Raw genomic sequence first — 26,770 nt, 5'->3', positions numbered from 1 at the left:
TCTCCTTACCCCTGCAAAAATTCAAGATGGTTATGCCAGCTTTTATAGCAGCGACATTGGACAAGGAAGACTGGATGTGTTCCCTGGATCTGAAGGACATGTACCTACACGACCTGATTTGCCCCATCGTTCTTTCCTACGGTTCAGGATCATGGGCTACCATTTTCAATACAAGGTTCTTTCTTTTGGCCTCAACTCGGCCCCCAGGGTCTTTACCAGACTCATGAATGCCGTGGCGACCCACTTCAGAGCGCAGGGTCTCCACAACTACCCATACCTCGACGACTGGCTCGTCAGGACTACATCTCTGGAGGCGGTTCACTGCTCTTCCCATGCCCGTATCAACACACTGCACGATCGGGGCTTCTCGCTCAATCTCAAGAAGTCACAACTGCAGCCCACGCAGACTGACTTTCCTGGGCCTCATTTGGGACAGGTGCTCCGAGAAGGTCTTCCCGTCAGAGGACAAAATCTCGACCATCAAGAGGGCCACTGCCCACTTGCTCAGCAGAGAGGTGACCTCGGCACGGTGGTACCAACATCTCCTGGGTCTACTCGCAGCGGTCCTATTAGTGGTGCTGCACACGAGACTAAGGATGAGGAGGATTAAGCTGTACTTCGCGGCTTCATGGAACCAGGAACAGGGCTCTCAGAGATGATCAACGTCCCGCCATCTCTCCAACCGGAACTAACATGGTGGTCCAGGGACTGCAACCTACGGACGGGCAAAGCCCTTTCGGCTGCCCTCCTCGCAGGCCACTATCACCACAGACTCTTCGCTCGAGGGCTGGGGAGCCACCCTGGACGGTCTCTCGGTCCACGGCAGCTGGACTCGACAGGAGCAGGAATACCACATCAACTGGTTGGAGCTGAACACCATCTGGCTAGCCCTCAGAGCATTCCTACTGCTTCTCAGGAGTAAGGTTGTCCTCATCCAGATGGACCACTCAACCAGCATGTACTAGGTCAACAAGCAGGGAGGCACCATATCCCCTCCTCTGTGCAGACTGGCAATCAGCATGTGAGAGTGGGCCCTGGAAAACATTTACTCCACGGCAATCCACCTCCTGGGGGAATCCAACCTGGAAGCGCACAGGCTCAGCAGGCTGGGAGCGGACAATTACGAGTGGCAGCTAAACAACCTTGCTATTCAGGAGATCAACAAGTGGGGTCACCCCCACGTGGATCCCTTTGCCACCTGGCACACCAAGAAGTGTCCCCAGTTCGCACCCTGGCAAGGTCAGGGCCCCGGCTCTTTGGGTGACGCATTTCACCTCCAGTGGTCCGGCATGAAAGCCTACGCCTTTCCGCCCACTCCCCTGATCCACAGGGTAATCGGCAAAATCAAGGAGTCTCGCCGCCGACTCATTCTTCTCATAGCTCCATGGTGGCCGGCCAGGCTATGGTTTTCGGAGCTACTCAGCCTCTCGGAGGTGCCCCTGATACACCTTCCGACGGGCCCAGCACATCTGGCACAGCAGGGGGGCAGAGTCATCCACCCTACCCCAGGGAAACTAGCCCTCCCAGCGTGGTACCTGAACAGGTAACGCTTCGGGACCTTAGCCTCTCACAGGCCAATCTGGTGATCATACAGGGCGCCAGGAGCAAAGCAACCAGGGCCCCGTACAAAAGCAAATGGACAGATTCTGCCACTGGGCAGACTCCAAGGGTATCAACCCCTTGGCTTGCACTTTGGACGATGTGCTCTCCTTTTCATCACACCTCACTCATTCAGGCGTGCAGATGGACGCCTGCTGAACCATACCTTGCAGCCATTGGGGCTTACAGGAACTCGGAGGAGGGCATTTTCTCCTCCTCCAACCCCATCATCAAACATCATACAGGTCTCGCTAGGCTCTACCTGCCCGTCAAACGACTGCACCCTGTGTGGGAACTTAACATAGTCTTGGGCGCCCCTGCACACAAACCAATTAAGCCAATTGAGCCAATGGCATCCGTGGACATCAGGCCAGTCACCATCAAGACGGCCTTACTAGTCGGCCTTACCTCGGCTTGTAGAGTCCGCGAGGTCCCGGTGCTGGTTGCCTCAAAACCGTATACAGTTTTTTCCTGAGGCTCGAGGCCAGGCTATCAGGCCTCCATATCCCGATGGATGGTCTCTGCCATCAAGGAAGCGTACGAGGGCCAGCACAAGCCGCTCCCGGCCAACATGCATGCCCATGCAGTCAGGACCAAGGCAACGGCCATCTTGTTCCAGCGCCATGTCACTTGGCAAGTCATAAGCAGGGCGGCCACTTGGGCCTCTACCTCAGCTTCCTGCAAGCATTACTGTTTGGATGCCGGCTCTAGATCTGATGTGGCTTTCGGACATGCGTTTCTCAAGAACCTGTTTGCTTAACGAGGATCTCCTCTCCACCCTGGGGCTACAATCAGTTGTAATCGCCCCTGCAGTATGGTGGAAAGCGGACTGGACCTAAGAGTAATTATAAGTTACTCACCATAGTGACTAACATACTCTTAGTCCACAGTCCCTTTTCCTCCATACGTCCCACCAACCTACCCCCTAATAATACTGGTGGCTTTAGGCAATGTTAAATCTATTGTCAACGTGTCAATGGGGACTGAGGTGTGGCACCGGAGGGCAGAGTTAGGGCAGCGCATGCTCCCTGGACTGCACCCCCACGCGCCTCTAAATTTAAAGGGGAAGAAGGTTTTTTCTGGTGAAAAAGATTCAGTCTCCCGTCCTTTGGAAGGGACACCCATACAGTATGGAGGAAAGGGGACTATGGACTAAGAGTACATTAGTCACTACGGTGAGTAACTTATAATTTTTTCAAATATGTTGCCTTGAGACAGTTGTGCTTGGCCAACCAGTTATTATCTGTGCCAGGCTTTACCCAGGCACTGTGGGAGCCTTTTTGGTGGCTGCTTCCACCCTGTGGAATTCACTGCCATACTCTCTGCGTGCCAATCCTGACTATCTTGCTTTTAGGAAGGCGTTAAACTTTTCTCTTCCCCTTGGACATGCGATAATTCTTTTTCTTGGCTCTCTGATTCTGTGTCCCTTTTCATGCATCTTTCCCCTAGTGCTATGATATCTACGGGTCTAAGTTGCGCTCTATAAATTCCAATTCATTCTTTCATAAACAAAAGAATGGTCAAAATAGAGACCAGTTGTCAGTCACTGTTGTGTGCAGTGCATACCGTGACGGTGTTGCTGTCAAATCTGAGACTTGCCTAAACATCTAATGATTTCCTACTTAAAGAGAAGGAAGTGAACAAAATGACAGGGCTTGCGCTTCTGTAGAGTAATAATTGCTTCCTAACTAAGCTTTACAACAGTCTTTAAAAGTGGAAAATGTCCTCACATTTGGACCAAACGCCCCTACTCCTAACAAAGCAGTGTGATGTTCAGAATTGTATTTGTCCTTCTCATCACACCAAGTGCACAGTTTCATAGAAGCCCTCAAGCATTATTGAACTGTGAGTAGGCCTCACTGACTTGCCCGGTTTTCACATTGAGAAAGCCATCCCAAAAAAGTAGGAACATGTGTAAGACCACAGATATCGAAAATGCCTGCAATTGGAGAATCACATGACTGTGCTCCAGAGATCCTGCACCGACCAAGCAGACAGATAACCATTTATAGAATACTGGATGTTTATCATACTGGAAAGTACTATGATCCAAAATCTAATGAAATATGGTACTGTTTTTAGACTCCCTAATTGCATTTTATTTGTATTTGATTAGTGTCTTTTCCGTTCTGCATGTGTTGGTGAATATAAATCCAGTATATGTTTTGAAAAAAGCTTTTTTTTTTTTCTTTTTTCCTTCTCAATAGGATCAAGCATTTGGCGAACTGGAAAAAAACAGTGATAAGTTTTTGCTCAGCACATCATCATCTGAAAACAGCCAACCAGCTCATCTTCATGAGCTTCTTTGCTCATTGCAGAAACAGCTCTTGGCATACTGCCATAGTAATAATGTAAGTGAGGTAGGCAGCATTTGTATTCATATAATCTGGCACAGTGACAATGAAAATAGGTTGCACCGAAAATGAAATAACCTTGGAGGGACATAGTGTCTAGCTTGTCATTTTTAGAGGTAAGAATCTCTAAAGTGAGCTCTACCCACCCCAAATGTTACTGTACTGTCTTTTCTGCAGCATTTTAAAATGTACCTTTTCTTTCTTTCCTCACAGAATTCTAGCAGTGTGTCACTGCTACATAAACATCTTCAGCTGTTATTGCCACATGCCAAAGATATTTTGTCACGCTCTGCGACTTTAATCAAGGAAAGCTCCTGGAACGGAAGTGTTGGTGAAAAACTAAGGGGTATATATAGTTTAAATGTGCTCTTCTTTTTCTTCATCAGTCAATTAATTTACAATAGGTTTGTTTTGGGTATAGACCATAAAATTACAGCCACAGAAAATCCATTCACAATAAAATGCCACAAATAAGCACACATAGCAATTCCATTAAAGTTATACAAATCTAGCAACAACACAAATTGTTTGTACCCCTGTTATTGCCTTCTTTTGTACCACTATTTCTGCCTGTCTGATCTAGAAGTAATTAGCACTATCCACCTATTTTAAAGTACTTAGTGTGGTGAGTCCGACATAGGAGATGGCCAAGAGAACATATTTTAACAGTGTGCTGTATTAAAGAAATTTAAAAAACCTCATCTAATCTTTATTTCGAGGGGATTGGGTCCTCCGACGTATTCCATATCTGACATGTAATCACCACAGCTGTGCTGCTTCGGAAACTTTTTCGGCGTCTGCGTCCTGCGTCGATGACGTCGATGCGCCGTCGTCGATGACCTCCTCCGACGTCATCCGATGTGATAAGTAGGACGCACGACGCCCATAGCCTCGGTTCCGTTTTTTCCGCGAACGTGTTGCTTCGTGTTTCTCGGTTCTAAGCCTCGACTCTTTGGAGTTCTGTTCTTTCTGGTTCTTCGAACCTGTTCGTTTGTGAATTTCCTTCGGCGATGTCTTCCACTTCGTCTTCGACCCCGCGTCCGGGCTTTAAGAAGTGCGGGGAGTGTGGGTCCAAGATGTCGGTGACTGACTCGCACGACGCCTGCCTCTGGTGCCTCGGGGAGGCCCACGACACGGATGACTGTATCGACTGCCAGTCGCTCACGTCCAAAGCCTTACGCGAACGTAAGAAGAAGTTGTCGGTAGGTCGGGTGTCCAAGCCCCGGAAGTCGAAGTCGGCGGGGCTTTCGACGGATGATTCGAGGGGTGACTCTCCGCGTCATCGTCGGAAGTCTCGTCGGTCTTCTTCTAGGAGTGGGTCTCGCCACTCCTCAGCCTCTTCGAGGCATTCTCAGAAGCGCCGTCACCGGTCGCCTTCCAGGTCCTCTTCCGAGGATTCTGCACGGCACGTCGGTTACCCCACCAGCCGTGCGACGCCGGAGGAATGGGCTTCCTTCGGGATGAAAATGTTGGCGATTCTTGAGTCGCAGGGTACTCAGCCGTCCGCGCCCCCGAGTGGGGTCGGCCGTGTGAGGTCGAGAGACGCCGCTCGCAAGAGTGGTCGGCACGAGTCACGGGAGCGGTCCCGTTCGGACAAGGAGGCTCGTTCTCACCGTACCCGTTCCAGGTCCCGGTCCTCGACGCGTTCGAGACCGTGTGCTCCTGTGAAGTCTTCGAGGAAGACATCGACGTCTGAGGCGTCGAGGGCATCGACAGGCTTTCTCGAGGCTCCGGCTTCGAGGACGTCGTCGAAGCCGTCGAAGATCAGGTCGTCGAGGGACACGCTCGGGGCTCCGGCTTCGAGGGCTGTGTCGACGCCGCCGATACTGGAGGCGCTGCATCTGACGTCGACGCCGATTTCGTCGACGCCGATCCTCTCGGCGCCGTTGCCGGTTTTCTTGGCGTCGGCGCCGATTCGCTCGACGCCATCGGCGCCTTTCGTGTCGGAGGTGCCCCGTGTCACGGGTGTACCCCCTAGGAAGGCTCTGGTTAAGAGCAAGCACTCTCGGGTGCCTTTTCGCCACCTGGAATATATTTCGGAGGCGGATGAGGATTCTGATGGCCTGGTTCCTAGTCAGGTGCCAGATCAAATTGTCTCGGGCCATAATCGGTTTGACGATTTGAGGCAGTCACTGCATGATGCCAGTGGACTGGACACCTCTCCGGAGGTGGAATTTTGTAGGCCTGAGCCTGGCTCCCATGCCGATTCCTCATACCGGCGCCTTATGGCTAGGGTGTCTGAGTATCTGGGATGGTCTGCTCCCCCAGGGGAGTTTGTGCAGGATGATCTGACGGACATCCTTGATGTTGGTCCCCCAACTGACCCGGTACTGCCGTTCCATATGGCTTTACAGAGAAGGGTGGCGGCGGCTTGGACTGCTCCGGAGAGTCTCCCGGCGGTGGGCAGATCCTTGTCGCGTAAATACCGTCCAGCCAGTAGCGACCCCTGCTACTTGACCAGGCACCCCACTCCGGAAAGTTTGGTGGTGCAGGCGGCCACGGCCCCGTCAAAGCAGGCGTCGTACCCTACCATCCCTCCTGATAGGGACGACAAACGTTTTGATGGCTGGGCGAAGAAAGTGTTTTCTTCTGGTGGTATGGCGCTTCAGGCGGCCAACTCCATTTGTGCCTTGTCACGTTTCACGCACACTCTGTGGAACTGTGTTGCGTTAGCGGCTGAACATATTCCCGAAGGGGATGAACGGGATGGTTTCCTTGCTATGGTCCAGGATGGTAAGGATGCCATGTGTGAGTCCGTTCAGTCGGGTCTGGACTTGGCTGAATGCGTCAGTGGGTCCATGGCGGCGAGCACCGTGATACGCAGGTTTGCGTGGTTGCGGAAGTCGGGGTTTGCTCCTGATGTGCAGTCCCGGCTCCTCAACATGCCCTTTGATGGTGAACACCTTTTTGGCAGCAAGGCTGACGAGAGCCTTGAGAGGTTGCAGACCTCAAAAGCTGCAGCGAAGTCGTTGGGCGCTGCAGTTCGCCAACCTCCGCCTTTTCATCCTAGGGGACAGCAGTGGAGGGGTGGTTCCTTTCGCTATTACTCATCCTTCAGTAAAGCGAGAGGAGCTGGCAGTCAAAGAGGCCAACGCAGGGGTACCAGAGGTGGACGACAGGGTACCCGTGGTGCCAAGGCCGCTCGGGCAGTTGCCTCTTTGCCCTCAGGTAACGCCGCAGCCGCTCCCACTCAGTCGTGAGGCCATGTCCCATGGTTCGCCGGTTGGGGGACGGCTGGCGCAGCATCTTGTAGAGTGGCAAGCCATTACTTCAGATGTGTGGGTTCTGGAGATCATAACCCACGGCTACTGTCTTCCTTTTCAGCACAGGCCTCGCGACAATCCACCGGGGAACCTCTCTTTGCAGAGTCCGGATCCGCTCCTTGCGCAGGAAATTCAAGCCCTGCTGGAGAAAGGCGCCATAGAACTGGTGCCTGTAGCGGAGAGGAACAAGGGATGGTATTCCCCTTATTTTTTGGTTTCGAAGAAAGACGGGGGATTGAGACCCATCATGGACTTGCGCGGTTTGAACAAACTCCTCAGGAAGGACAAGTTCAAGATGGTTACTCTCTCTCAAGTCCTCCAGGCCCTTCAGCTTCAGGACTGGTTGGTGTCACTCGACCTCAAGGATGCTTACTTCCATGTGCCGATCCATCCCAAGCACAAGAAGTACCTGAGGTTCGCGGTTGGCGACTCGCACTTTCAGTTTCGGGTCCTGCCGTTCAGATTGACCTCCGCCCCGAGGGTTTTCACCAAGCTCATGGTGGTGGTGGCAGCGCATCTCAGGCAAGGGGGGATTCACGTCTACCCCTACCTGGACGATTGGTTGATCAGGGGGAGCTCTCCCGAGCAAGTCCTGGATCATCTATCGATCACCTGTCGCTCCCTTCACAGGCTGGGCTTCTCCCTCAATTTAAAGAAGTCCCATTTGACGCCAACACAGCGGCTCCAGTACATCGGAGCAGTGCTCGACACTTCCCTGGGGCAGTGTTTTCCTCCCCAGGTGAGGGCTCTTCACATTCAGCAGATGGTGCACAAGTTTCAGCATGCCCAGACGCTCCCAGCGTTCGAGTTCTTGAGGTTGCTCGGCCTCATGGCATCCTGCATTCTTCTGGTGCCAGAGGCTCGCCTGCGGATGAGATCTTTGCAGTGGGCACTCAAGACGCAATGGTCGCAGTCCTCCGGCAGGATGTCTGACTCGATTCAGGTGCCGTCCTCGGTCGCCCGGGACCTTCTGTGGTGGGCCGTCAAAGGCAACTTGATGAAGGGGGCTCCATTTTGGCTTCCCTGGCCGGAGGTGACGATCGTGACGGATGCATCCCTCATGGGATGGGGAGCTCATGCCAACGGGCTGACAGCGGTCGTTGGTTTCCGTCGGAGTCCAGACTCCATATCAATCTGTTGGAGCTGAGGGCCGTCAGGCTAGCCCTGAAGGCTTTTCTGCCGTCTGTGCGAGGGAAGAATGTCCTGATCCTGACGGACAACACAGTGGCCATGCACTACCTCAACAAAAAGGGGGGGCAGGGTCACTTCCTCTGTGCAGAGAGGCGATGCAGCTCGAGTTCTGGGCCATCCAGCAGGAAGTTTCGATCTCGGCAGTTCATCTGGCCGGAGCCGACAACGTGACGGCGGACGCTCTGAGCAGGCAGAGCGCGATCTCTCACGAGTGGGAGTTGGCTCAGGAGATTCTCCTGGAGATCTTCGCCCTTTGGGGGACCCCTCAAGTGGATCTCTTCGCCTCCAGTGTCAACCGGAAGTGCGAAAGGTTTTGCTCGCGGGAATTTCCTCCAGAAGGAGCCTTAGGAGACGCGTTCGTGGTGGAGTGGTCATTCCCGCTGCTGTACGCGTTTCCTCCAGTCCCCGTCATCCCGCAAGTGCTGCGGAGGTTACGGAAGTTCGGTTCCCGGATGATCCTCATTGCCCCGGCGTGGGCTCGGAGGACGTGGTACCCGGACCTTCTCGACTTATCCATCTGCCCTCCACGTCGTCTTCCCTACCGAGACGATCTGCTCTCACGGGAGGGGGGTCAGGTTCTCCATCCAGAGGTCAGATCCCTCAACCTTCACGCTTGGCTTCTGAAAGGTTGAGGTATAAGGATTGGGACCTCCCTGAGGACGTGATGGAGGTGTTGCTTTCGGCCCGAAGGCCGGCAACAAAGTCTCTGTACCGTTGCCGTTGGCGTAAGTTCTGCGACTGGTGCAGAGTTCAGAATGTGGATCCTTTTGCATGTGACATCCCCATGGTTCTGTCCTTTTTACTTTCTTTGGCCCACAGGGGCTTGCAAGTGGGTACCGTTAAGGGTTACCTGGCGGTGCTGTCCATCTTTAAGCGCTCGTCTGAAGAGTGTTCTTACTTTAAAATCCCTTTGATTTCACAGTTCCTGAAAGGGCTCACTAATGTGTTCCCTCCGTCACCTTTCCTGGTGCCCGGTTGGGATTTAAACCTGGTTCTTAAGTTTCTTATGGGTGCTCCGTTTGAGCCTTTACATTCTTGCCCTTTGAGGCTGTTAACTCTGAAAACTGTGTTTTTAGTTGCGGTTACTTCCGCTCGCAGAGTGAGTGAGTTACAGGCACTTTCAGTTAAGCCTCCCTTCACTGTATTTCACAAGGACAGGGTTGTCCTTAGAGTTCGTCCTTCTTTTCTTCCGAAGGTAGTGACGGAATTTCATTTGGCCCAGAAGGTTGTTCTTCCGGCATTCTATCCTCCTCCGCATCCTGGTAAGGAAGAGGAGAGGCTCCATAGGCTTGATCCTAGGAGAGCTTTAAGCTTTTATGTTTCACGCATGTCCCGGGTCAGAGTGGATGATCAACTCTTTATTGGTTACGCTGGAAAGCGTTTGGGGCAAGCTGTGACGAAACAGACTTTGTCTCGCTGGATTATTTTGGCCATCTCGGAGTGCTACCGTTTGGCGGGTAAGGACCCACCGGCTGGCTTGCGGGCCCATTCTACCAGGGGTATGGCTGCGTCTACTGCCCTGCAGAGGGGTGTTCCTATTCGCAACATCTGTGATGCAGCCAGCTGGGCTTCCGTACATACATTTGTACGTCACTATTCCCTTGATTCCATCCGAGCACAGGATCTGGCCTTTGGCAAGGCGGTCCTTTGCTCTGCTATTTGATTGGCTATTCTACATTTTGATTCTAAATTCTTTCCCTCCTCCTTGCTTTGGTACTGCTTTGGGAGTCTGTCATAGATATGGAATACGTCGGAGGACCCAATCCCCCTCGAAGAACAAGTTACTTTCTTACCTGGTAACGTTCTTTCGATGGGATGGTCCGACGACGTATTCCATATCGCTCCCGCCCGGCCTTCCCCGCTGCAGAATTTCTTTTGCGATTGCAGCTTACGTTCCGCAAGGCTTTGTGTCTGACTGGCAGTTTTACTTATGTCACACGTTCTGGGGGAAAAAACTACAACTGAGGCTATGGGCGTCGTGCGTCCTACTTATCACATCGGATGACGTCGGACGTCGGAGGAGGTCCTCGACGACGGCGCATCGACGTCATCGACGCAGGACGCAGACGCCGAAAAAGTTTCCGAAGCAGCACAGCTGTGGTGATTACATGTCATAGATATGGAATACGTCGTCGGACCATCCCATCGAAAGAACGTTACCAGGTAAGAAAGTAACTTGTTCTTCTCCAGCATTGGATCTTGCATAGATTCACATGCTTGAATATTCCCTGTCAGATTGGGAATCATCAGTGATAAAAAATTATTACAATTTTAATATACATCCTTTCTCCCCTAGGGAATGCATGTATATACTCCATTGTGGCCTATGAGCCATTCTTTTGTGTATTCACTCCACCTCACTTTGGGCCTTTATGGCCCCAACCAATGAGGTGACCGGCTTTAAGCTCTGCCCGAGTCAGCCATCTTCATATTTTTCACCGCAGTCTATCAGACAGAAGGAATCCTCCAGCTCTCTGAGCTTTCAAATTTGTTTCACCTTTTGTGTGTAATATATATTTCGAAGGGATTGTGTCCTCCGACGTATTCCTTATCTTTGATAATTCGTCTCCAGCTTGCTGGCCTCGGAATTTTTTTCAGTAGAGGGCGCCGCGCCTCGACGTCCGCCGAGTCGATGTCCCTCGACGGCCACCGTATCGGCGCTGACGTCACCATGCCCATAAATAGCCGCGCGTGGCGTCCGTTGTTCAGTTCCGTTTTTCTGCGCTTCGTGGGGCCTCGGAACGTCGTTGCACAGTTCAGTCAAAATAACCTTCTATATCTACTCGAATGTACCAACTCGTTCTCGATGGCATCTTCATCGGAACCGACAACGCCGCGATCAGGCTTCAAGAAATGTTGAGACTGCGGTAAAAAAATTTCGATAACGGATCCACACAGGATCTGCTTGGGAGCCGAGCACCATTGTTCGGAGTGTGAGGACTGCATGTCCTTGACGGCGAACGCCTTGAAGGAGCGCAAGGGGAAACTCAAGAGAGGTAAGTCAGTAAAAACCTCCTTGAAAGTTTCTTCGGCTGAGTCGAGGCATTCGTCCCCTCGCCATCAAACATTCCCATTCTAGATCTCGAAGTAGCTCCCACCATTCGTCGAGATCAAGACACTCAAAGAAGAGATTCCCCTTCCTCGTCTTCTGTTTCCCCAGAAAGGGTCTCCTGTCCCACAAAACACAGCTCTCAGGCTGAGTGGGAGGAATTCAGAAAGAAAATGTTAAGCGTCTTCGAGAAAGCAGCCTTGACTCCCTCAAAGACAGCTGAGGGTGATACTCCGGGTGAAAAACCCAAAAAATCAAAACGCCGCAGGTCGCTGCATCCGACGAAACATTCCACCCGAGAGCGCCACGAGCCATCGGTTAAGAAGGCACCATCTTCGACGCCGTCGTCGAAGATTCCATCGACGCATGGATCAGCGCCAGCAACGCTGTTGTCGAAGAGTTCTTCGACGCATCGGTTGATCGACTCGACGCCGACATCGACGAAAGAGAAGACCAAGGCTACTCCACAGCCAAGGTGATTCCAAGGGCCTCCGGCACGACGCCGAGACAGTCGTTGACATCCTTGAGTAGTTCTCGAGTTCTTCGAGACCACTTCCACTTTTCTCGACACCGTTCTCGGCGCCTTCGAAGCCTGTCACATCGGCGTCGACGTTTTCTCGCCCAATAATGACGAGTTTGGCTCCTTCTGCTTTAGAGATGGGTTTTACACCATTTCAGAGGTCAGAGTACCCTGGACTATCTTCAATTTATGAAGAGGGGGAAGATTCTGACCAGGAAACCTTTGGGTTGCAGAGGACCACACTGCCTGCCCTCCAATCCGTCTTCCACTCAAAGAGAATCTTCTCTCGCAGAAGGGAGGTCAGGTTCTCCATCCAGACATCAGAACCCTCAACCTTCACGCTTGGCTTCTGAAAGGGTGAGGTACAAGGATTGGGACCGCCCTGATGACGTCATGTAGGTGTTGCTTTCGGCCAGACGTTCAGCAACAAAGTCTTTATACCGCTGCCGTTGGAACAAATTTTGCAGCTGGTGTAGAGAAGAGAATATCGACCCTTTTTCATGTGGTACACCAACGGTGTTATCGTTTCTACTTTACTTGGCAAACTCAGGCCTTCAAGTTGGCACTGTAAAAGGCTATCTCGCAGCGCTTTCAATCTTCAAGCGCACTGCGGAGGTACCATCCTATTTCAAACTACCTCTAGTGTTACAATTTCTCAAGGGATTGACTAATGTTTATCCTCCAAAACCATTCCAGGTTCCCTTTTGGGACTTAAATTTAGTCTTAAACTTCCTAATGGGCACTCCTTTCGAACCACTTCACTCTTGTTCGCTGAGATTTCTCACACTTAAAACTGTCCTATTGGTAGCGCTAACATCTGCTAGGAGGGTGAGCGAGCTACAAGCTCTCTCCTGTAAACCCCCACATACAATTTACCACAAGGACAAAGTTGTCCTACAGGTGAAGCCTAATTTCCTCCCAAAGGTGGTTTCTGAATTTCATATTACTCCGAAAATTATGTTGTTAGGGAGAATTCTCTCTTTAGGCTGAATTTCCTAACCTAGTGAGTCCCCCAGCAGCTTTGCTGGATTTCTGGAGTTTGTTTTTTTCTCCTGCCAAGAGTGAGACTCTTTTTTTCTCCCACTCTTGGACATGATTTTTGGTGTTCCTTTGACTGTTAATGTGTTTTATGGGCTATGGGGTCCTTTACTCCATAGGGTCTCATGTGTTTTTACTATGTGTGTTACACAGCACCCTCCGTGCAGTGACACGGGTGTCATAGTGACACCCCACCATAGACTCCATACCCTGGGACTGACTACTGTCTCCCAGGGCATGTAAAGTCACCATTGTCTTTACTAGTCCCAAATTATTAACAGAAACCGGTACAAACCATCGTATTGTGGACGTACTGGTCGGGGCAATTCGATTGCCCCAGGGTCTGTTAGTCGAGGGGGCACGTCTCCGTCCCCCTTGATCGAGTTTTGGCTGGGGGCAGTGGATACTACTTTTTATATTCGACCGCAAATATATCCTTATGGGATTTTCCCATTGTTCGAGGCTACCAACTTTAATTATTTAATATTCATAGCCTCGAACATACCGCCGGTTTATTTAATATTAATTCGCCGGTTGGTATTTTTTGCCAGGACTCTATTCTAAAATGGCGTTTGTGTTCTCTTCTGTGACTCCAACCCAAGTCGAGCCCTTTGTTCCACTTTTAGCGGGCTTCTCCACAGAAGCCTCCAAAGGGTGCCACTCTGTCTGGTGTCTGGGTACCACAGGGGGTGTGGGAGGGGGTTTAGGCACCCTGGACTGAGTTACCTTGGTAACTCAAGTCGCACTCTTGTGTGATTGGCCCAAGTTGTTTGATTGACAGCTAGGCTGAGTGAATGGGGGTGTGCTGCATAAAAGCAGGGCTTTGGGGACTGGAACTTCAGAAGTCGCCACAGGACCTGAGAATCCGACGAGGGAGAAGCTGAGCCGACCTGCCACGTCGACACCACCGGTGGAGCCCTGCGGAACCGACTCACCACTTCCTGACGACCGAGAAGATCTCCCGAATGGAGAGGCTTCTTCCCTTGACTGGTGGGCACAACCAGTTTACCTTCCTTTCCTCGCATCCCAGGACGTCTTGTGGTCGAATTGCCTGTGCCAAGCACCCCGGCAACCGGATAGCCACTTACCACTGGACCACGAATAAAAGGACCGCTCCTTTTACCTGAGAACTCCGCGGCTGATTTCTTCCCTGGCAGTGCAACCTACTCCTGTCTTCCTCCCCGACGAGATCCTCTCTTCCCCCGGATGAAGCACCGACTTGCATCCGCTGCCAGGAACTGCCCCCGCTGGAGTATTCTCACTACTTTAAGGCACCGTGCCCACCAGGCTTCCCTTTCTAAAGATTGCTACAAGGTAATAATAATCCCTTAACCTTCTGGACTGGGCTGGCCGCCTTGACCATCTAACTGGTCCCTTTCTTTTGGTCCAACACTTTCTGAACCTTTTCGAGACTTTTGTGCACTTCAACCGTGTGACCTTGGACACATTTCGTTCTGATCCTCTTAAAGTGGATCCGGCCTTCTGAACTCTAAATTCACGGTTTTACTTTGCCTTCCTCTCTTGTTGGGTTCTTGTGAAAGTGTTGGGATCTGATTCAATTGATTTTCTGCTTTTCTCTTCCTTTTAAAACGAATTATTAGAGTGCCATCTGCGTTAAGCGCTCACCGCTGTCTGAAAATAAGTGGGGCTTTACTTAAGACTTGTCTAATATTATTTTAAGAGTGTATATCTTTTAGTGACCGTGTTTTTGAACTGCTTAACATTAGTGCCTGTGTGTTTTACTAGATGTGGTTTTAAATAAATAATTATATCTCTTTTACACCAAGCTCTGGTCAGTGTTTACTTGTTCTACTGTGTTCTTTTGACCTATTGTGAATGCTCTGTATACTGCCTAACTCTTCTTGAGGGAAGTCTGACTGCTCAGCCACAGCTACCAAGTGAATCTGTGTGGTACAGACTGCTACCAAGTGGGTTTACTGCCAAACACCTGTAGTCTTAAATCTTTTGCAGTGGTCCTAGAGGGAACTGCACAGGTTTCTGCCTAACATACGTTACCTTCGTTCTACCCTCCTCCCCATCTGGAAAGACTACATAAGCTGGACCCAAGGCGAGCTCTAAACTTTTACATCAGCAGAATGGCTAGGATCAGACAAGCAGACCAACTGTTTGTAGGATACTCAGGTCACAAGTTGGGGTTACCCATAACAAAACAAACCATTTCCAGGTGGATTATCTTGGCCACTCTGGAATGTTACAAACTGGCAGGGAAAGAGCCACCCCAAAATCTTAGGGCTCATTCAACCCAGGGTATCGCAGCCTCTTCGGCCCTCCAAAGAGGGGTACGGGTTAGAGACATATGTGCGGCTGCCACATGGTCGTCCGCACATACATTCACAAAATTTTACAACCTGGATTCCTCCACTAGTCAAGAGACCAGATTTGGCAAAGTCGTATTACATTCGGTTCATCCCTAAGGGGTGCATGACATTCTTACTCCCACCTCCAATTACATGCCACTGCTATGGGAGTCTATCAAAGATAAGGAATACGTCGGAGGACACAATCCCTTCGAAGAACAAGTTGCTTCTTACCTTGTAACGTTCTTTCGATGGGATGTTCCTCCGACGTATTCCTTATCGCTCCTCCCATCCATCCCTGCAGTAATACTTCCCTTGCGGTTGCAGCTTACGCTCCTTCAAGGTCAATAACCAATTCAGGCATGACTTTTCTTATACTACAAAACGGAACTGAGCAACGGACGCCGCGCGCGGCTATTTATGGGCATGGTGACTTCGGCGCCGATACGGTGGCCGTCGAGGGAGATCGACTCGGCGGATGTCGACGCGCAGCACCCTCTACTGAAAAAATGTCCAAGGCCAGCAAGCTGGAGACGAATTATCAAAGATAAGGAATACGTCGGAGGAACATCCCATCGAAAGAACGTTACAAGGTAAGAAGTAACTTGTTCTTTTATAATATGTTCTAGTGTTTTCCCCTCCTTAGCGGCTTTCTATTCTGAGCCTTTGGGCTCTGAGAAATGTTTTTCTTGGCACTATTTCATTGAGTGAAAGTTCTCCTCAGCATGGCTGAGCTTCTGTCTGCCAAGAAGCCTTCCCTGTTCACGGACTGCACGAGGTGCAGGAAGAAACTGGTCTACATGAAGGATCCACATGACCACTGTATTTACTGCTTATATCCACATGACATCAACAAATGTGACATTTGCAGGACTTTCTCCACCAAAACCCTACAAGACAGACGCAGGAGACTTCTGTTACACCTAGAAGCCAAAGGTCTGTCCTCTGACGAGGAGTCTGACAGGACAGCTCCTGTATCAGCTACTAAAACATCTGAGAGACAAACTAAGAGAAGGGCTTCTTCAGTGGAAAGGAGTTCCTCTCCCTCTCATAAGGCTAAAAGAAAGTTGGAAGCCACTTCTTCTATGCCTTCCTTGGACTCGGGACACCACAAGGCACGTCATCCTGAAGAAAAAACCACCTCCAAAGGTAAGGAGGCGTTTTTAAAAAACCAGGGGTGGGGGGGGAGACAGCCGTCCGCCGAGAAGCCGTCCACGAGCGGCAGCAAGATCAGGGACTCACCGACGACAAAGCCGTCGATGAAGCCACCATCAACTGCGACAACACTCCAAGCCTCATCGTCCACAACCAAATCCTCATCGAAGTCATCGGCCACGAAGCAGTCGTCGACAAAGGAAGCTCATGTCATGCGTCCGGTTACCTGGAGGCTCTTAAATAGGTTCAGATGGGGCTGCCATTAGTGGTTCCATCACGTTCTCATTAACGTGCTGGTAACGGTCTAGTCTTTTCTTTCTGCACTATGGTGGCTGGGAGGTACTTATACTGCTTCCTACCAACATTCTTTGCGTTGTAACCCACTTCACGGCTTTCGCTCTGTTGCTTTCGGTTTGCTAGCGCTCAGTGTTTTTTCGTCTATCTTCGTCCCTCTTTTCTACTCCCTTTCCCGGTCTTTGCCTCCCAGCACTATCTTTTCCCCTCTACTGCCGTTCCGCCGAGCGGCCCTTCTAGTCCTTGTTAGGGAGAATTCTCTGTTTAGGCTGAATTTCCTAACCTAGTGAGTCCCCCAGCAGCTTTGCTGGATTTTTGGGGTTTATTTTTTTCTCCTGCCAAGAGTGAGACTCTTTTACCCTCACTCTTGGACATGATTTGAGTGCATTTCTTTGAATCTAGATGTGTTTAATGGGCTATGGGGTCTTTTACTCCATAGAGTTTCATGTGTTTTTGTGATGTGTGTTACACCGCACCCTCCGTGCAGTAACACAGGGGTGTCATAGTGACCCCCCCCCCCGTATAGACTCCATACCCTGGGACGGACTACTGTATCCCAGGGCATGTAAAGTCACCATTGACTTTACTAGTCTTAAATTCTGAACAGAACCAGTACAAACCATCATATTGTGGACGTACTGGCTGGGGCAATTCGATTGCCCCAGGGTCTGTTAGTCGAGGGGGCACGTCTCCGCCCCCCCTGATCGAGTTTTGGCTGGTGGCAGTGGATACTACTTTTTATATTCAACCGCAAATATTTTCCTATGGGATTTCCAATTGTTTTAGGCTACTCTTTATTTATTTACGGTAGCCTCGAACATACCGCCGGTTTATTTAATATTCATTCTCCGGTTGGTATTTTTTGCCAAAACTTGATTCTAAAATGGCATTTGTGTTCTCTTCTGTGACTCCAACCCAAGTCGAGCCCTTTGTCCCACTTTTTGGCGGGCTCCTCCACAGAAGCCCTCCAAAGTGGTGCCATTATGTCTGGGGTACTTAGGAGGGGTGGAGGGGAATTCAGGCACCCTGGACTGAGTTGCCTAGGCAACTCAAGTCGCACTCCGTCCTGATTGGCCAGCATGTTTGAGTGACAGCTAGGCTGAGTGAATGGGGGTTTGCTGCATAAAAGCAGGGCTTTGGGGACTGGAACTTCAGAAGTCGCCACAGGACCTAAGAATCCGACGAGGGAGAAGCTGAGCCGACCTGCCACGACACCACGACCGGTGGAGCCCTGCTGGACCGTCTCACCACTTTTCCCAACGACAGAGGAGATCTCCCGCCGGAGAGTCTTCTTCCTTTGACTGGTGGGGATAACCAGTTTCACCGTCTTTTCGCTTTCCCGACGTATCTCGTGGCCGCCTTGCCCGTGCTAAACACCCCGGCAACCGGGATACCATGTTTTACCACGACCACGAGATAAGGTACCACCTTTAACCGGAAAACTCCGCGGCTGGTTTCTGCCCTGGTAGTGCAACGACCTGCATCTTTCCTCCACGTCGAGATCTTCTCTTCCCCTGTACGACGACGCAACTTGCAACCACTACCAGGAACAACTGCCACCGCTGGAGGATCCTTCCCACTTAAGGTACTGTGTCCCGCCTGGCTTCCATTGCAACCGACTGTACGGGGTAGATTTAGCCCCCGGCTTTCGAACCTGGGTTAGCCTGGGACACCCTGGCTAAACTTTTCTAAAGCCTCTCTAAACTCTTTTCTGAACTCTCTGCAAGACTTTCTAAGCCTAGTGTAACTGTGATCTTGGGCGCATTTGTGCTCTGCTCTCTCTAAGAGTGGGCCCAGCCTTTGGACTTTGGCTCACCAGTGACTTTTTGCTCTCTGCCTTGCTAAATAGTGTTCCTGAATCGTAGAGTGGTGTAACCCTGCATATTCTGCCTTTTACCCTCCCTTTTTCACAACCTTAGTAGAGTGCAATCTAGTTAAGCGCTCACCTCTGTATGAAAATAAGTGGTGTCTTACTGTGATTTTCTAAGAAGGGCAAAAGGGGTGTATATATCATAATAGTAACTGTATTTAGAATATTTTACAATAAGAGTGCTGGAGTGTTTCAACTGTGTGTTTTTAAATAAATAATTATATACTTGATACCCAAGCTCTGGTCAGTGTTTGCTTGTATTATTGTATCTGAGTGCCTATTGAGTATACTTTGCATACTGCCTAACTCTTCTTGAGGGAAGTTTGACTGCTCAGCCACAGCTACCAGGTAAATCTGCATGGTACAGACTGCTACCAAGTGGGTTTACTGCCAACACCTGTAGTCTTAAATCTTTTGCAGTGGTCCCTAAGGGAACTGCACAGGTTTCTGCCTAACAGTCCTCGCCTATTTTCCTTTGTTTGCGGTGACTTGCTTTCAGGCTGCTGTTTCCCCTACGTAGATCTATTCTCCTTACCTTCCGTCTTTCCCGCCAACCGGAGCCTGCTTTTTCCATCACCTTGCATTCCTCCCTATTGCCGATAAGTTGTTTATCTGAGCATACAACTCCCATAATCCACCGGAACCTTTCTCCACGACACGTCTTCAGATTCTGCAAACTTCGGAACAACTTGTCTACAACCACAACGGGTTCTCTTCCTGGGGTTTTCTCAGCCATTGGCTTTTTCCCCATTGGGGTCTGCCTCGGTGACTGGGCCGCAGGGCCACTGTACGCCAGTGACTACTGTGGTTTCCCATCAAGTCAGATCACCTCAGCGGAAGAAAGACGAAAGATACAGGTACAGAACTAGAAGGGACATACAGATCCGACTCCAGCAGTACAAGTGAGGAGACCGAGGAGGGCAGTGGAACAGAGGAACTTGAACAGGTGTGTGTCCGTAAGGCTCAAGTGTGTGACAGAACAGAAAACGTGTTACAGCTCATCACTCGTCCACAAAGCTCTCGTCCACAAAGCTGTCATCAACGGATCAACCATCTTCAAAGTCTTCGTCCACGAAACTGCCGTCGACAAAGCCATTGTCAGCGAAACCACTGTCGAATAAAGTACCGTTGACGACTCCGAAAGATTGTGTCTTCTGAAGAAGTAGAACCCACAACACCATTCGCTGATGTCACAGATAAACCATCCAATGTGAGTAGTCTCCACAAGTCTTTGGGAGCAACGTCTCCAATTCCAGATACGCCTGAGCCACTTGGAGCACCTCTGTCCCCTTTAAAAGAGATGACAGAACTCCCGGACATAATTCATCAGGAGGAGTTCTCAGACACGGAAATGCTTGGTGAGCAACATTTCCTCATTCCTAAGGAAAACAGACTTTGGCAACCGGATTCAGAGGACATGGCTGATCCTTATGACCCGGTGCTCATGGCATCGATGCAAATAATCATTGAGGAATTTAACAGGCGCCAAGAGGAAAAGAATAGGTGTTCTGTATCTAAGGAGCCAAGAACCCCCCTGAGGGATGCTTCACCCCAGCATAGCACGCCCAGACACTCCCCTTCCAGGAGTAGACCACAGAAAAGAGCACGATCACCGGAGCCTCCACGTAGATCCAGGAGCAGAACACTCAGTGCTTCACCGACAATAGTCCCCTCTCCAGTATCACCTCATAGACCTCGATCGCCAATTCGAGATCCAACTTCAGTACCTTCATCTGTGTCAGTATCTGATTGGCAAGAGGACCCGTTCAGGGATTTTTCGGATCCTGAGCAAGGGGAGATTACGCAGGAACCTGATGCTCCCAGTGAATGGGATGATTATATCGTCGAGAAACCCAGGAAGAAAGACTCCCAAGGTGATTCGTCACACCGGACGATCTGGTATCATTTCATACTATAATTGGTAAAGCATTGGACTTGTTCAAAATACAAGTTTCTTCGGAAGAGAAGAAGTCGGTGCTTTACGAGCACAGAGCCAAACGCAGAAGAATGGTTACCACCATTCCTCTTCTCAACACCATATGGGCGTCTGGGTCGAAGATACTGGCCACACCTTTATCCACACCTGCGTTAGTTTCAAGACCTGAAAAGTCCAAGGCACCTGACTCAGCACCGCTTTGTTTAAGGGGGTCATACTAAGCCAGACTCAGTCATCACAATAGCGGCCAGAAAAAAGTTGGCCAACCCATTCAACCCAAAGTTCACATGCTGCGGAATGTCATGGCCGAAGTTAAAAAATGACTGCACAAAACAGCTATAGAGCCAGTTCCTTATTCCCAGAAAGGAAAAGGTTTCTATTCCTGCTTCTTTCTAATCAAAAAGAAAAACGGTCAATGGATGCCCATCTTGGACTTAACGGCACTTAACAAATCCATCAAACTCATCAAATTCAAAGTGATAACCCTGCAAGGCGTCTTAGTGTGGCTGAACAGAAACGACTTCCTAGCCACCCTGGACTTAGACGTCGCATATTTCCACATTCCAATTCATCCTGCCCACAGACAGTTCCTCAGGTTTGCCATAGGAGACCTACATTTCCAATTCAGTGTACTCCCGTTTGGGCTAAAATCAGCACTGAGGGTATTTACCAAATGTCTGGCGCCCGTAGCAGCGAAACTCAGAAGGTTGGGAACGGAGGTCTTTCCATATTTGGACGACTGGTTGATGAGGGCAAGCTCCTACAGTCAAGCTAAATTGGCAGTATCGAAAACGATAAAACTCCTGAAAGGATTAGGGTTTTCGATGAACATAAAATCCTGCCTAGTACCCAGCAAGATAGTTCTTTTCCTGGGGGCCCAGTTCGACACCACCATTCCCAGGGTAAGACCATCGGCGGACAGAGTAGCAGCCATCCTCCGCTCGACATCATTGTTCCTAGAAAAAGAGACGACCGCGGTATGCTCTTTCAAATCCCTCCTGGGCATGATGTCCTCATGTGTATTTCTCATACCAAATTGCTCACTTCGCATGAGACCAATACAGGAGGCCCTGGACCGCCAATGCAAACAAGCCATGGGTTCATGGGAAGATGTAGTCCAGATACCGACGGCAGTGCACAAGGCACTTCGATGGTGGAATACTCCACGGAACTTGCTCCAAGGGATGCCATTCCAGGCACCAACATCCACTCTTCTCTTAAGGACAGATGCGTCCCTTTCGGGATGGGGAGCACACTTGGCGTACCTCCACACAAAAGGGGCTTGGTCATACCAGGAATCACAGCTCCACATCAATGTCCTAGAGCTCAGGGCGATACGATGGGCTCTTAAAGCTTTCCTTCTAGTAGTGGCGGGTCAAGTTTTGACCATCCAAACAAACAATACAACCTCCATGCACTACACAAACAAGGGGGCACGAAGTCAGATCTTATCACAGGAAGCTCAACTACTATGGTCATGGGCCTTGCACCACAAGGTGCAGATCAGGGCGAACATCTCCCGTGAGTGGACAATGTCTTAGCGGACAAACTGAGCAGGGAGTATGCGTCATCCCAAGAATGGGAGCTAGGCGAAAAAGTAGTTCAACAGATTTTCTCTGTATGGGGCCATCCACAGATCGACCGCTTTGCCACCATGGTAAACAGGAAATGTGAAGCATTCACCTCAAGGTTACCTGGACCTTCAGTCAGCAGGAGATGCATTCTCGGTGGACTGGACAGGGAAGTTCCTTTTGTTTTTCCTCCCTTTCCACTCCTAGCCAGAGTTCAGCGCAGAATGAAGGAACAGGATTGCCCCATGATCCTAATAGCGCCGGACTGGGTGCGATAGATCTGGTACCCGATTCTCCAGCATCTATCCTAGTGGCCTCTAATTCGCCTCCAGGCTCATCAATACCTCTTGACTCGGCAGAACCACAAAGTCCTCCACCATGACCCAGCGAGCCTCTCCCTCAAAGCCTGGTTCCTGAGTAGCGCAAACTCATGAACTTTAACCTTCCGGTGGACTGCTGGGACATAATCAGGTCCTCTCGAGCCCCCCTGACAAGGATCACCTACGTGCGGAAATGGACCCACTCCTCTGAGTGGTTCGAAACATCTAAGATTAACCCTCCTTTTACTTTGTTTCAGCAAGACAGCGTCATTTTGAGGACACACCCAAAGTTTCTGGCCAAGGTCTTATCGGAAATGACACCCGCAGAACGCATTGTTCTACCATCTTTCCTCCGCAACCATACTTCGGTGGTGGAAAGAGCTTTACATTCCCTAGATGTGACTAGGGTTTTGAAATTCTACTTGTAGAGAACTAAGGAGTTCCGCTTATCTAACACTGTTCATTGCCTATGCGGCCCGCACAAAAGGGCAACGTATATTGTGTTGCTTCATGGTAAAGGTTTGTCAGAAATAACTTTTCAGCATTGGTATCTTATATTCACATGCGCCCACCTGCCTCCCCAGAGAGGCTGCTCCTACGCTCAGCGCCCATCATACTTTAGTTTCTATGGTTCAAAATCTGAAGATGGCTGACTGTGGCGGAGCTTAAACCCTGTCACCTCATTGGTTGGGGCCATAAAGGACCAAAGTGAAGTGGAGGGACTACACAATAGAATGGCTCATAGGCCACAATGGAGTATTTACATGCATTCCCTAGGGGAGAAGGGATGTATATTAAAATTTTAATAATTGTGTATCACTGAGGATTCCCAGTCTGACGATGGGGAATATTCAAGCATGTGAATCTATGAAAGAGACCAATGCTGGAGAAATACAGTTACAGGTAAGTAACTAAGACTTCTATGATGAAGTCCGTATTTTAAAAACAAATAAATCGGTACCCGTCAGGAATTCTCATAAATTAATTCTGTCCTCTGTCAAAACCCACGCTAATCCAACATCTGCCTTACCACTATGTAAAGAAATTCTAAGCTTTAACTTAGGATATGGTTACTCCCCCTTGGTTAAACCTAGTGGTGGCTGGTTTTCTGACCACCACCAAAGAGTTCTTCATACTTCTTCCAGCTTTCGGCTCTGTGGAAGAGTTCCAACAAAACGTTCTCTTGGCTGGTCCTTAGGGTCAAAACTATGTTTTCGTCTACTAAAATGTGTTTCGTCCCTCCTGCAATATTCAGTTTTACCTTCGGGTAGACTCAGCCCCTGGGTGGGCTACAGGGACTGCTCAGCCCGTCTTTGATCATCCACCCCCCGGCCCCTCCAGAGTAAGCTAGCATTGGTTGCAGGCGTGTTCAACCTTGCAATTTTGTCGCTTCTCCTAGGGTAGTCAGATTGTAAGCCCCACGTGGGCTATGTGCCTGCTTCGCACTGCTTAGCCCTGTGTCATTGGTTGCTTCTCTCACGCCCTTCTGGGGTACTTGGGTTGTTGGCCCAATGTGGGCTTCGGGCTTGTTCAGCCCTATATCCTCTATTGCTTCTCTCATCACACCCCTCTTGGGGTACTCTGATTGTTAGCCCTGTGCAGGCTTCATTGTTCTGAGACCGCTGTAGTCGCTTGTTTTTCTAATCGTGTTGTTGCGTATACGGATCGTTAGCCCAGTGCTGTCTGTTTCTCCCCTTCCTGGGGAATTCAGGTCATTGGCCCCAGGTTGTTCATGGCTGCCTGTCTCAGGCCATGGTCCTCTGTTGCTTTTCAACCCCTTCTGAGGTATTTGTATCTTCATCCCAGCTTGTGCTCTGTTGGGACTCACCACCCTCCCAACAGCTCCTTGGGTCCTGCCACACACCTGTCCCACAGCGCCACTGCTCTGTAGTAGAGGCGGTCGTTCTGGACCTTGCGGTTCCGCATCCATGTCTTGCCTGCAATTCACATGGTCTGCTCTTCCACAATGCTGCTTCTCTTTGTGCAGCAGAATAAGACACCAGTGCATCCAGTGTTTGGTTTGGCTTTGGTCTGTCTTAGTTCCCGTCCGCTCAGGACTCCCACTGCCTCTGGAGCAGCAGCACTCCACGGGCTACTGGCCAGATCCTCCTCCTATCCTGACTGCATGCCTGTCAGCTCCTCCCTTGTGTGGCATGCTGCTGAATTAAGATTCCTTCTTGGAACAGAGGAGAAAGGTACCAGTGGTCCCGGGTTTTGCCAAAGCAGAACCATGCCATCCACCTTAAAAGGCATCCTGTACCCAATAACCCTGGTTATTTCCTGTATAACCCATAAATGTTTGCGACATTGCAATGAGGGGAGGTAAAGGGGAATCCCTTCTTGGGTATTCCTTGTCCCTATACGGAGATCACCCCCAATGGGATCGCGCATGCCCTGTCCCCTAGGGGAGTGTATTGCGTAGCGGACTCACCTTCCCAGTCCCAAAGGTGGTGGCTCCCCAGTGGGGAGAAGAGACTAATACACTGGGTCCGTCCCATTAGGATTTTTCCTGACCGGCTATATACACATACACCAACCTATTAAACAAGCATCTTGACACTGTCATAGGTAACCTAATTTTGATGAGCAGTTTTAATCTTTCCTCCGTTGTGTTCCCATTTGCTATGCGTCGTTCCATTATATGGCAAGTTTATCAGTGAAGTACATTTAATAAAATCATGTGAGTGTAGTGGCCAGAGGTGTGTTTAAGACGTCCATCAATAACTTCCTTGTATCAATCAATAATAAACTTGCATGTACATAATTAAAAGAAATCTCATAACTCTTCGACAAGCCTCATGTCAAATAAAAGAAGCATAATTTGTAGTCCAAATTTCTTTTATTTATATATATATAAAACGCTGAGGTATGTTTCCGTACATGCTGATGCAATTTATCAGTTAGGTTGCCCTCTGCTGTCCAAACGTCAAAGTGCACCTCAGTGTGCCCTTCCTCTTCAACAGCTATCATAAATATTCAGAATAAGTTTGTTACTTCTTTCCACCCCCACTTCTCTTCACACAGGGCACGGCGGATCTTGCTGTCAATGTACAGTAAATTACTGGCTCAACTTTTCAGTCTCTAAAGCGCAAAATGCTGTAGGACAAATGCCTCCTCACAAGCTTAAACAAGGTAGGTGCTGTAATTATGCTACTACCAACTTTATGCCATCATGCAGAATATGCAATAGAACAAGGTTGACAATTACACGTCTACAGAGACACATCATAGAGGCCAGTGTAATCGATGGATTAAGCTTAGATAATGTTCTTATACCGCGCATACGTCTCCTTCCATCTTATACAAATATGCCTTTCATATTCAAAAGAAGACTGTTTCCTATACGTTTAACCTTTTCAATGACCATAATAAGTCATAGGGTCCTACACCCTCTTCCTGGAAGCGATTAGTGGTAATTCTGATATTTAATAAGGGGGACAGGAGTGACACTATGAATTACCAACCATTATTGACCTTTGAAATATGCTAGAACAGCGTATGTTATGCCGTGAGCATCTCCCTCGTCTAGTGTCTCATTGCGGAGACACTAGACGAGGGAGGCTGGATGTGCTCCCTGGATCTGAAGGACGCTTATCTACGCGTCCCGATTTGGCAACCACATTGCTCCTTCCTGCGCTTCACGATCATGGGCTGCCATTTCCAATACAAGGTGCTACCCCTTGGGCTCATCTCAGTCCCCAGGGTATTTACCAGGCTCATGAATGCAGTGGCAGTCCTCCTCAGGGCCAGCACGTCTACCCGTACCAGGATGACTGGCAAGTCAGGGCGAGATCTCCGGAAGCGGTATGCCACACTTCCTCCCCACTTATGAACACACTCTGCGAAATGCTATCTGTACAGGACCAGGTGCTTCCGCAAGTCGGACGCACTGTTTGTTTCCTTCGGGGTGTCAAGGCCCAGGTATCGGGCATCAAGCACACTATTGCACAGTGAATGGTCTCCGCCATAAAGAAGACATACGACAGGCAGCACAGGCCATTGTCAGCCACCATGCACGCCCACAATGTCTGAGCCAGAGCCAGGCCCACGGCCATTGCATTCCAACGGCAGGTACTGTGGCAGGTTATCAGCAGGGTGGCCAAATGGGCCACCCTGTCGGCTTTCTGCAAGGCATTACTGTTTGGACGCCGGCTACAAGTCAGGTGCGGCTGTCGGACAGGCGGTTCTAAGGAATCTATTTCCTTAAGGAGAGTCTACTCTCCACCCTGGGCCTACATTCAGTCAGGGCCGTCATTTAGGGGTCGCCAGAGGTCGCAGGGCTCCCTTGCGAC

At 50.0% G+C, this 26,770-nt stretch overlaps 1 protein-coding gene across 10 annotated transcripts in view; it reads left to right on the top strand.

The window, feature by feature from the left end:
• HERC1 (HECT and RLD domain containing E3 ubiquitin protein ligase family member 1) overlaps nt 1-26,770 on the top strand; it is a 3,379,312-nt gene that overhangs the window by 572,974 nt on the left and 2,779,568 nt on the right. For 9 of the 10 annotated variants that reach the window (XM_069624403.1, XM_069624396.1, XM_069624402.1 and 6 more), the window contains exons 15-16: nt 3,807-3,959; nt 4,167-4,299. In XM_069624403.1, coding sequence (XP_069480504.1) covers nt 3,807-3,959; nt 4,167-4,299 — 286 coding nt within the window. The remainder of the gene's footprint in view (nt 1-3,806; nt 3,960-4,166; nt 4,300-26,770) is intronic. The other variant, XM_069624399.1, reaches the window with a different exon arrangement.

This window comes from Ambystoma mexicanum, chromosome 11, assembly GCF_040938575.1.
Source record: "Ambystoma mexicanum isolate Mex_15411 chromosome 11, UKY_AmexF1_1, whole genome shotgun sequence".
Taxonomy (NCBI): domain Eukaryota; kingdom Metazoa; phylum Chordata; class Amphibia; order Caudata; family Ambystomatidae; genus Ambystoma; species Ambystoma mexicanum.
The sequence above is the reverse complement of the archived record's forward strand: the minus strand, read 5'-3'. Positions and strand labels throughout refer to the sequence as shown.